This window comes from Diabrotica undecimpunctata, chromosome 3, assembly GCF_040954645.1.
Source record: "Diabrotica undecimpunctata isolate CICGRU chromosome 3, icDiaUnde3, whole genome shotgun sequence".
Taxonomy (NCBI): Eukaryota; Metazoa; Arthropoda; class Insecta; order Coleoptera; family Chrysomelidae; genus Diabrotica; species Diabrotica undecimpunctata.
The window spans coordinates 7,801,661-7,813,902 of record NC_092805.1 but is presented as its reverse complement, the minus strand read 5'-3'; the positions used below and the strand labels follow the sequence as shown (position 1 = coordinate 7,813,902).

The window sequence follows — 12,242 nt, the reverse complement described above, 5'->3', positions numbered from 1 at the left end:
TAATACTGGGCCCGGCGAGGAGCAAACGGTGTCCAATCAGTACTTGGACACAGAAGAGAATAGGTCAGATGAGAATGTCTCAGATCTGTACTCCAAGACCGGGTACGGAACTGCCATCTAGCGCACGTCGATGGAGGAGGAACTTCTGGTAGGGATGCGTGACTACGAAGCACTGACGGTATCGAGGCAAATCAAATCGTTACAAAAGTTAGCAAAAATCGTTAAAAGTAGAACATTTAAAAGAACCATATCATTTTTTTAATTAGTCCTAAAACCGTCTACAATAGACCGTTTTAAAGGTAATTAATTTTTCTTTTTGCTAAATGTATTGGTATTCGGTAACGAAACTTGACATTCAAAACACAGAGGTTTAAATTTGACCCGCTATGGTTAATCTCTATATAATATTTTGTTTTTTTTTTATTTTCTGTATTATTTATATTTTTTCGTTTTTATTCCTTTAGAATTGATGATAAAACCGATGAAAATATTAACTATTTATTGTTGTTTTCAGTGGGACATGTAGGATATGAGACTAGTGGAAACACCAATTATTTATCACAAAATGGAAATAATGGACATAACGGTAATCTGTATCCTAATTTACCAAGAGGAGAAACAACACCTAGGTCGAATGTTAACAGACCAGGTAATTATTTAAGAAATATTTATAAATATAAAAGACGTATTTATCAGAATAAACAGTATGGTGTCTTAAAGTTTATGCTTCAGTCGCAATATATGTTTCGCCATTGGGACTCATCGCTATTTTGAGGCTCATCTCCGTATTAGGGCTCACTGTCGCATTGGGGCTTTGAACTCATTACTTTTGAACTGAATTAATCTGAATTGTCACTAATGACGTCTACACAAGAATAATTCGTGTGCTTTTCAAGATAAGTCGATATTTTGTTTTTGATATAGGGTAGTTGCGGCAAAAACACGCAGTTTCGTTATCTCGTGTCGTCTTCAGAAATTATAACAGTATAGAATTTTTCCAATGTTATTACGGGAGAGCTTACATATTGATTTTCCATTTTAAGTATCGACAGTAATTCTATAAGTTCACTAATAAATGAAAAAAAAGTTTTTAAAAAATCTTCATTTGCATACTCTTGCCCCTACAAATGGGGCAGTTTAATCTAAAAGAGACTTTATATTTGGCGAGGTAGTCAGAGAATCCTACTGAATTTGAAAATCTGAAAGAGCTGGTTTTTATTGGCTTTGAAAGCTTTAAAACAATATTCGAAAAAGGCATCTTCCGTTGTCTCACGAAAACGAAATGTTGTGAGCAGTCGCTTAAAAAATACGCCTTCATAACCATCATCATTTACTTGGCAGACTTTGGCGACAAATAATCTGTATAATTTTTTTCCAAAAACATGTAAAATATTTGGTACATCATCAATGTCTTGCTCTTCATCGTTATCGGAAAAATGAATGTCACAAGAATCAATACTTTCTTGACAGGAGAGTGCTACTGATTCATCAGATGATGATTCCTCGAAAACTTTCCTTTTGGCAGCACGAACTTTAGCACTTTTGATTTTTTGATACTTCAGTAATGCTTTCCTCCCCTTCTCTTTTTTTGCTTCCTTCTTTTCTTGTTCTTCTAAAAGTCGCTCGTTATTAGGTGAAGATGTAGTAGTGTTGACTTCAAACTTTTCCTGGTTCGTTTCCTTTTTATCTTAATTTTTAGGAAGTGAATAATGTCTGAAAGAGAAATTACTGACTGTTTTGATTTTGATGACGGCTGTCTTTCGTGTCAGTAACAGTTTCTTTTTCAATATTTGAAGGAGCAGGTACAGAAATTCTGACTTCCGGTTTTAATGACGGCTGGGGCTCTATTGCATCAGTAACAAGTTCTTCTTCTTCTTCTAAATCTTGCTCTGTTACTTCCGCTGGCATAAAATCTACGTCCGAAAAAATATTTTTATCTAGCAGGTAGATTCCTGTATACCGAAAGTCCTCTCTTGCTATATATACAGTAGCAGTTTTTGCAAATGTTGTAGAAAAGAGACCAGCCACATGGTAAATGGAGAGAATCTGTCCTGGGCGGGAACTGGTCCAGCTGTCAGCGACGCTCTTATAATAAACTTTTAATAATTTGAAAAATGTCCGATCGTCGCGCTGGGTCTTATGGCTGCTATGTGGTAGCAGAATTAATAAATGGATAAAATTATCTAGAATCAGAAGAACGGGGTTGTCCTCTGTTGGATTTGTATGTTTTTTTTTAAATGCTCCAGGTACTTTGGTTTGAGCAGATGGTTTAGGACTGTCTGAATACCCGTTTTATCGACGTTATAGATACGGTTGGGAGGTAACTTATATTTTTTATAGTGTTCTCCACAAATTTCAAAATACTTTTCATGAAAGATCTAGTGACGTCATGACCAGCCAACTGATTTGCAGGTGAAAATGGATGCTCAATACGCTTTCCTATTCCTACACAATAAGAGTAAATTAAAAAACGCAATGACTTCAGCGTCATTTCATAAAATCACTATTTCGTTTTCTAGGATATTGGTTAGAACTGCTTGAAATCTGCCTAAAGACTGGACACAATTTTTCCTTTTTTTAACCTTTGCCGTAGTGTTGCTTCATGAAATCCCACAGCTTTTGCTGTCTCACGTATAAAAACGCCATTATTAATAAGATCACGAGCTTCGCACAAAATAACTTCTGTCCAAGGCTTGCACTCTGATTTTCTTTTGTAGTTTCTGGAAAATAGATACCAAGATTTAGATGAATTGAATATTTAATTTCGAAATAGGTAGAAACAAAATTAATTTATGATAATGGGGAAAAAATATGCATTCGTAGTTTTGCCCCATAACTCTCGCGTATTTTTGCCCCATTCGGCAACACTCTCAAAACCAAATGTTGATATTTTAAGGACCTAACCTCAATCGAAAACACAATAACGCACAATTCAGTCAAGAAGCACCCCCATAAACTAATTCGACGAAAAATGCCAATTTTATTTTATCGCAAATTAATTTTATTTGCCAATATAACAGCGTAATAGTAAAAAATAATATTTACCTCATAGTTTGTAAACAACGCCTTGAATCAGCTTTAAATTTGGAACAACACGTATGGCACACTGTTGTAAAAACGTTTGTAACTAAAATCAGTTCAAACTGGACATTAGCGGCAAATTTAAATGAGGTGCGTTCTTTTGCCCCGTGCGTGTTTTTACCCCCAACTACCCTACTTGATTTGATTTGCTGTTTTCAACCAAGGTGTAAAAGAATTGGACTATAGGTAATTTGGACAGTTCTATCAATAAATTTGTAAACGGGCTATAATTAAATATCTTAGATTTTGGGAAGCGCAAAAAAACTCACTGTGCTTTTTTTCACCTCGACTACAAACGGCTGTTTTGTGTATAGAAATCGGTTAAATAAAGAATGGTTTCAATATAGAGCGAAGAAAAATATTATCTTGTATAGTTTTTTGTAATTTTTTTTGTATTTGTATATGAGTGTTGCTGCTTTTATATTTTAGTTAGTTCAGGTGGCTATCAAGGAGGCCAAGTAGGCTCTGGCTACCCTGGAGGACAAGTAGGTTCAGGTTACCCAGGTGGTCAAGTAGGTTCAGGCTATCCAGGAGGTCAAGTAGGTTCAGGCTATCCAGGAGGCCAGGTAGGATCCGGATATCCCGGATACACACCACAAGGAAGTTATCCCAGACAAGGTTATCCACAACAAGGTTATCCACAACAAGGTAATTATCCACAAGGATATCCTCAAGGATATCCTCAACAGGGATATCCCCAATCAGGATATCCTCAAGGGTATCCACAGCAAGGTAATTATCCACGACAAACAGTTTATCCACAGCAATCAGGGTATCCGCAACAAGGAGCTTATCCTGGATATAATCAAGGCAAGTAGAAAAGCCAGCATGTTTGGAAGTTTAAAGCTAAATATAGTTTTATTTATTTGGCATACTATGAAGTTTATTTGTAGTTTTCCACTTAAATATATTATGTTTTTCTTTAATTTTCCATTCAGTTCATTTATATATACGAAGTAGAATAAACTTACATTTTTTATTTTTTCACTAAGAGGTTATATAAAAAATTATAATTCATATTTGAACAAAGTTTTGCTGAAGTAACACCAAATAATCGCTGACAGCCGTAATTTTGACAGCAGACATCCCGCATATTAACATTAGACAGCCGCCACGTTGACAACTGACAGCAGCCATGTTGTATTGGCCACGTGAGACGTTAATGAGCCAATAGGAACACGACGGCTATCTTGGAATGTGGTGTAATTTACTCACCATTACAGGTGCTATAACCAGGTTATGCTTCTTTTTAGGTACCGTCTCCTATTAAGAGGTTATTATCATCTATAACAACAAACACTTATCTTCTCTCATCACATGACTTAGATATTGCAACTTTCTTATCTTAATTGTATTCATTATTTCCATTTGTTTCTTTATTGTCTTAACAACCTTAAGATTTTTTACTCTGTCCAGACAGCTTATTTTTAACATCCTTCTGTAGCACCATATTTCAAATGCTTCAAATCGATCCCTTATTAACTCGCTAACAATCACGAATGGCAAAAATCATAGAAGGATACTTTTCCCACGGTCGGCAAAATTGTCTCAAGCCCAATAGCAACAAACTCATAACTCACTTATGGGAAAATGTTCACTACACTAACGCAGTCGAGTTTGAAATTTGACAAATATTTTGCTGTCAGCAGACTTAAGAACATGCATTTTAGGATATAAAGAAACGTTGTCTAGCACTGCTCTAGCATCCTTAAAAGATCCAGGTTTTTTGGCTTAATAATTAACGTTAACTTCAGTTGGTGAATTTCTGTAGTGTTCCTGCAATACTTATCGTGATTCATTATTTGCTGGATTTATCTTCAATTGAAAATGTTAGTCTCTGAGTTGGATCACATTTCAAAAGAACCTCGATTCACCTGCGTTTTATATTTATTCGTAGCTCAGAATATTAGAAGAAAGGAGGTCTTCTAACCCACTTTTAAATTCCTCAGCTCTCTATTGGTTAGCTTCTCTTCGTGAATTCGTACCTCCTTCATTCCATCGCTTTACTAACAGCTAGTCTCAATCACCGAGCTAATGTATCAAAAAACTGGTTTGATTTTGGCGGCAGAAATATATTGTTTATACAAATCACCAATAAACAACAAATTTTTATTTTCTGTTATAATTATATTAATGAAATATTATATTCTTCTTCATAGTCTTTCAGATCTACTGTTCATTCGTACATTATAAGAATATTAAATATTATATTAATACTCAAAAAGTAAATCAAACTAATCGACTTTGTTGAAATTAAGTTTATTCTACTCCATATATATAAATGTCTGCATGTCGTTATCCAGATAGCATGTTCCAAAAAGCCGGTTAATATTTTTATTTCTATGATATCTCTTACTATCAATTATTTGCATTCTTGAAATAATAAGTAGTAGTGATATATTCATCAAATTATATGTGTGAAATTATAATATATTTAATAATATAGAGTATATAAGTATAATGCTGTAATTTCGTTAATTTCAAAAGTTTCCTCTGATGTTTCTAAAGTTTCTTCCCATGTGGTCTAAGTTTCTGGTAATATCACATCGTTGTAAATGTGTTCTTGTGTTATTTCAAAAGTTTCTTCTGACAATTTTCCAAATTTCCAAATTTTCTAGGGACCGGAAAATACCGCCAAATACCGCGAAACCCATAGACGAATTAGAGCTGAGATAAGAAAAACTAAAGAGAAATGGTTCTCGGAGAGATGCGAAGAAATCGAACAGTGCGAAAAGGTATACGACTATCACAATATGCATAAGAAGATAAAGGAACTCACAACAAAGAAAAGCTACAATATTTCATCGAAAGGGCTATGCGATGATAATGGAAATCTACAACTAGACCCCTACAAAATAGTTAGAATCTGGGAAACTTATATGGAACAACTGTTTAATGATGACCGTCCTAGTGGGTATACACTGAGCAATGATGATACTGGCCCTTCTATTCTAAAATCAGAAGTGGAGAATGCTATAAAGGGTCTTAAAAATAACAAAAGACCAGGCAACGATAACGTATACGGGGAAGTATTGAAAATGCTGTGCGAAACAAACAGTCAATTTCTAGACTCACTCGCCAGACTCTTTAACAATATTTATAACAGCGGGGAGTTTCCTGAAGACTGGCTAGAGTCAACTTTTGTTGCCATACCGAAAAAACCAAAAGCAAAGTCTTGTGATCAACATCGGATGATAAGTCTAATTAACCACATTTCGAAGGCATACACCAAGGTTATTTACAACAGAATAAGCAAAAAATGCGAGGATAACATTGGAGATTCGCAGTTTTCCGTTTCGGAATTCTCTTGGAACAAGAGAAGCACTTTTTAGTCTACAGGTACTTATCCAGCGCTGCAGAGATATGAACAAAGACGTGTACATATGCTTTATAGACTACGCAAAAGCATTCGATAACGTAAAGCACGAAAAGATAATTGAAGTTCTCCATAAGATCGGAGTCGACTACAGAGACATTCGAACAATAGCGAGTCTCTATTGGGTCCAAACAGCTAAAGTGAAAGTAGGATCTACAGTGACCAATAAAATTGAGATCAAGAAAGGGGTACGACAGGGCTGTATCTTGTCTCCTATTGTCTTTAATATATACTCAGAAGAAGTATTTAAGACAGCTCTGGAGGAAAGCACAGAAGGCATAAAGATAAATAATTAATAACATAAGGTATGCTGATGACACTGTGATTCTAGCAAGTAGCATGGAGGAACTGAGTTGCCTAATGAGTAAGATACAAAAAACAAGTGCACAATACGGACTCAGACTAAATATCACAAAAACCAAATGGATGTTAGTAAGCAAAACCCAACAACCACCACAGCAACTGATATTAGACAATGAAAGAATTGAACACGTGGATTCGTACATCTACTTGGGAACAACAGTTAACTCAAATTGGGATCAAGCGAAGGAAATACGTATAAGATTAGAAAAGACAAGAGCATCGTTCACTAGCATGAAGCAAATTTTCACCTCTAAAAGCCTCACCCTACCTCTCAAAATTCGACTTCTGAAATGTTATGTATTCCCGGTTTTGTTATATGGAATGGAGGCGTGGACAATGACCGCAACATTGATGAAAAAAGTAGAGGTCTTCGAAATGTGGGCTTACCGACGTATATTACTTATATCCTGGACTGAGCACGTGACCAACGAAGAGGTACTACGCCGGATAGGTAAAGAGAGAGAGGTAGGAATAAGTATAAAGAAAAGAAAGTTGGAATACTTGGGTCACGTTATGAGACATAATAAATATAGAGTACTACAACTGATCATTCAAGGGAAAATAGACAGCAGAAGAGGTCCAGGGAGGAGAAGACACTCGTGGCTCCAAAACTTGCGGCAATGGTTCGGATTGTCATCTGCTGAACTATTCAGATCTGCCGTAAACAAAGTCAGAATAGCCATGTTGATTGCCAACGTTCGGAACGGACAAGGCACATGAAGAAGAAGAATTCTTTCTGTACAAAATAAAGTTTCTAGCGATATTTCCTTTTTTTTTTAATACAAAGTTTCTGCCAACATCTCTTTAGAAATTTCTAAGGTCACTTCGGAGATATCTTCTTTAACGATAAAATATCTTCGTTGGAAAGTTCGGACTATAAAGAGGAAGACGTTGAAGACAAATTTGAGCAGCTTGTTTGTCGGATCAAAGGCATTTCTTACAAAAAAAACGGAGACCATAAATTATTGGAAAATGATGATGGTCCCGAGAAGAGAACACAGTTGCTCATTCTAAAGAGCAAAATCGCCTAGTAAGTTCGATCAAAGACATAGCAAGGGCTAAAAAAACAATATAAAAGAACTTTATTGTAGACGTAATAAGGCACGCAAACAGACTTCATAACGTAAAACTAGTTTGGGAGTAGGTTCCTACGTGAAAAAGGTCCCATAAACATCACAGAATGCAATGGAGAGACAAGATGCAATCAGATTTTCAAAAAATGATCGCCATTGAAATTAACCTTGTCATATGTTCAATTTGTATGTTAAAATTCTTCTATTTTCAATTAGTTTCATTTTTTAGTGTGCTTTTAGTATCTTCCTAGTGTGCTTGGGGCCGCCTTTCTATCGGTTGTGGTATCTCTGTCATCATTACTTTTGTGGTACATGATCTACTCAACCTAATCTACGGGATCTTGTAATATTTGTTAGTAAAGGCTGTCCAGTGAGTATATTCTGGTTATTGTTAATTCTCCAGTTGTCCTGATGGTCTTGGTACGGGGCTAAAATGAATCTGAAAGTTCTATTTTCAAAGGCTATAAGACGTTATTAATTTCTTAAAGTTTACTACAGCTAGAAAAGAACTACAATCAGAAAACACGAAAAAAATGGACTCAGATCGAGTGAAGTCAAAAACCGAGCAAGAAATAATATTTCCAAGAAACGAGTAAGTGCCAAATACTACACAAGGAGGAATGAAACTGAAGTTTTTTCTCTATTCTTATATAGACATAGCTTATTTTTGAACTTCTTTAATATTTTCACTGATAGGGGTTTGAGGATATCAAAAGAATTAATGTTTTCGTAAGGAATACTTGTTTTTATAAAATGGTTTATATATTCTTCCAGGTCCCTAATTTGTTTGATTTGTCCACGTTTTAATTCATGTATTTAATCAAATAAGTTTTATACAACTTAAAAACCAATGTAGCCCGTCAATACGTATTTCTCTTCGTTCCATAGTAATAAAATCGGAAAGAAACTATGAGAGAAGAGAACCTTGTCAAATTATTTATAACTTCATTGAATTTGCAACTTACAACAATGATTTATTGCTGTTAATGTAAATTGTGTTTTCTAAAAAAAAATTCTATATAAGTTTCGTACATTTCCTTTAAATTTAACTAGTGAATGTTGTGAATAATGTTTACTTTAGATTACCAATAAATGTCTGTTGTGAAAACAAGAGCAAAATAATCTAGAATCAAATAAATTCTAAACCGACTTTATTATTTCCATTAAAACAATACATAAAATAATTAGGTAAATATCATGATATCAGGATTTCGACATTTCGTAAATAATTTCATTCATAGCACAATCCATCACAAAGTAAGTTCACATTCTAAGTAGGTAAGTCTTCTAATATCGTTTTGGACTAGATTTACCAGTTTTACGTACGTATTCGTTTTGTTTTAATTTAATTAATAATACTAAAGCTTTTGAAGGTATAGGGAGCCGAAACTAATTTTAAAATAATCAAGCTGCATAAATAACAATAAAAATTGGGGGCACTATGGTAGAATGATGCACTTTTTGTTTTTTTTTTTGTATAATTTTTATTAAAATAATAATAAGTTGTATCCTCATCTTGTGCCATGACCACCTGATCGTCTGCAAAGTTTAATATGTATAAATGGTCCTCATCCCTTCACATTTTCTCTTCCAAGGTCCAAGGGCCTCGTTTTAAAAATACTTTAAAAAAATTGGCGATGTGGAGCAGCCTTGCAGCAACGCCTTTGTTGTTTTAATAGTGTTGGAAAATTTCGGTCCCATCTTTACTCTTACTATCTTACTCCTATACATGTTTTCACTGCTGTTATTAACTGTTGGGGTATATCTAGGTTCTCCATAGCATTCCTTAACTTTGCTCTTGGTACTGAGTCATATGCTATCTTTAAATATATAAGTACACAGTGGATGAATACTTTTTGGATCGTGTATATTTGGTTGATACAGGTTAAGACATTGTTTAAATGTCCTAAATATGATAGTGAAAGAATATTTCAACCCATGTTTAGATAGATATGTTTACGATTTATCGCTTAACTTTGTAGTGAAAGCAAAATGCAAATTTTAATCCAAATTTGTATCATTATTTACCGAATAAACTTGCGTATAATGCCGTTCTACAGACACAAACAATATGAATTACATTCCCAAAAAAATCAATCAACATACTACTTTAAATATACGTACCAGAGGGGTACCAGGTACCAGTACAAGAGGTTAAAGAATATAAAGATAACTCTACAGTTGTGGTACGATGGTTAATAATAATAACAACTATAAATAAGACATAAAGATGCGAATTGGACAAACTACAACAATATTTAATAAAATTACCCCGTGACCGTGAATGAGACAGTAGTGACATTGATTTACAAGTGAATGTAATAACGTTACATTTTTTCTTCAAACCTTAGTTGTCTTCTCTTTTATGTTTATTGTCTTCTTTTATGTCTGATGAGCCATGTACTGAAAATACTTCTGAAAATTATACACTCTAGGGTACACAGAAAACTGGAAATGGACATCAATAATACCCAGTTTGGATTCCGAAATGGACTTGGAACAAGATGTCTCAAAGATGTCTTGACATAAATCAAGATGTATTCATGTGTTTCATAGATTATAACAAGGCCTTTGATAAAGTGCGGCATGATCACCTAATCAGACTCCTGACAGAAAAGAATTTAGATAAACGAGACATCCGACTAATAGCAAATATGTACTACAATCAGAAAGCAGTAGTGAGAGTAGAGAATAATACCACTGAAGAAATTGAAATAAAGCGAGGTGTGAGACAAGGGTGTATACTGTCACCAACCCTGTTTAATCTCTATTCCGAAGACGTAATGAATAGAACACTCTCTGAGCAATCCGTAGGTATTAAAATAAATGGTGTTAGATTAAACAATCTGAGATTTGCCGACGACACCGTTCTGATCGCAGAAACACTTGAAGAGCTACAGACATTGGTGAATAAGATAGCAGACTGCAGCGAAGAATATGGACTATCTTTGAACATAAAGAAAACTAAATTTATGGTAATATCGAAATCAACACAAAATGTCCAAAATTTATATTTACACGATGAAATTATCGATCGAGTTAGCAAATACAAATATTTAGGCACTTTTATAAATGAAGACAACGATAGCTCAGCAGAAATCAAAATAAGAATAGAAAAAGCCAGATCCATATTCACTAAAATGAAGAGAGTGTTCTGCGGAAGAGACTTGAGCCTTGAAATGAAACTTCGCCTGATGAGATGTTACGTACTTTCTGTGCTGTTCTACGGAATGGAGTCATGGACGTTGAAAAAGATTGATACCAAAAAATTAGAGGCATTTGAACTGTGGATGTATCGTAGAATCCTGAGAATATCATGGACCGAGAGAGTCACAAATGTCGAGGTCTTGAGAAGAATGAATAAAGAAAAGGAAGTCATATTTACGATCAAAAAACGAAAACTGCAATACTTGGGACACATTACAAGAGGCGGAAGATATGAACTGCTTCGAATAATTATGCAAGGGAAAATAGCAGGAAAAAGGTCCATAGGAAGAAGACGAAACTCCTGGCTAAAGAATCTACGGGAATGGTATAGCTGTAGCAGCAACGAATTGTTTCGGTCAGCAGTTTCGAAAATACGTATAGCCCTGATGATCGCCAACCTTCGGAACGAAAATGGCACTTGAAGAAGAAGAAGATTCAATACTCTGATACCTCTATAATTTCCACAATAAATCTTCTGATTTACATTAAATTATTCCTTGTAAATAAATTACTAAGGAGCAGTGGCGGCCGGTGATGTAGTGCCATAAAGCCATGACACTACCTTATTTTTACGCAGAAACATATTTCTTATCTTTAAAACGTCTTAATGCCTGTTAATTTTTTGTGTGTATTTCTTTTTATCTTCATAAATTATATAAAATCTGACAACTGTGTGCATAATACAACCTCTGTCACCCACAGTGGAAGTTATTCGATCGGAAAGTCTTATGCCAATATCATACTGGCCCGTATGAAAAGAGAAAGATTTTACGAGCATTTTATATGTGACACAGACCTATATTGGACTTTCAATAAGACGTTAAATGAGAATCTTTGTTTAAAAGAAGACCAGTTAAGAGATTTTGAGATTTTGTTGCCAAATCAATCGCTAAATGCATTTTAAATATTTTAAACCACTTATTAAAACATACTTTGAACAAATTAATTACTCAAATTTATGATAACGCATCTGTTATGAGTGGTGGATTAAATGGTGTGCAAAAAATTATTAAGGAAGTGCATGTTCTATCAATAACCAGGCTAGAATATTTTTTTCTAATTTATCTGGTTTGTGCTCATTCTTTTCTACGTCTTCTCAAAGAACAAAAATTTTGGATGAAGTGGTTAATCCGATATTGACA

At 34.6% G+C, this 12,242-nt stretch overlaps 1 protein-coding gene across 5 annotated transcripts in view; it reads left to right on the top strand.

Moving 5' to 3' along the window:
• LOC140436415 (uncharacterized) overlaps positions 1 to 12,242 on the top strand; it is a 63,254-nt gene that overhangs the window by 38,341 nt on the left and 12,671 nt on the right. For 3 of the 5 annotated variants that reach the window (XR_011950279.1, XM_072525230.1, XM_072525229.1), the window contains exons 5-6: positions 515 to 649; positions 3,511 to 3,891. Coding sequence is in view for 3 of the 5 variants with exons in the window: in XM_072525230.1 (XP_072381331.1) it covers positions 515 to 649; positions 3,511 to 3,891 (516 nt within the window). In the remaining 2 variants the exon portion in view is untranslated. The remainder of the gene's footprint in view (positions 1 to 514; positions 650 to 3,510; positions 3,892 to 12,242) is intronic. The other 2 variants (XR_011950280.1, XM_072525231.1) reach the window with 1 other exon arrangement.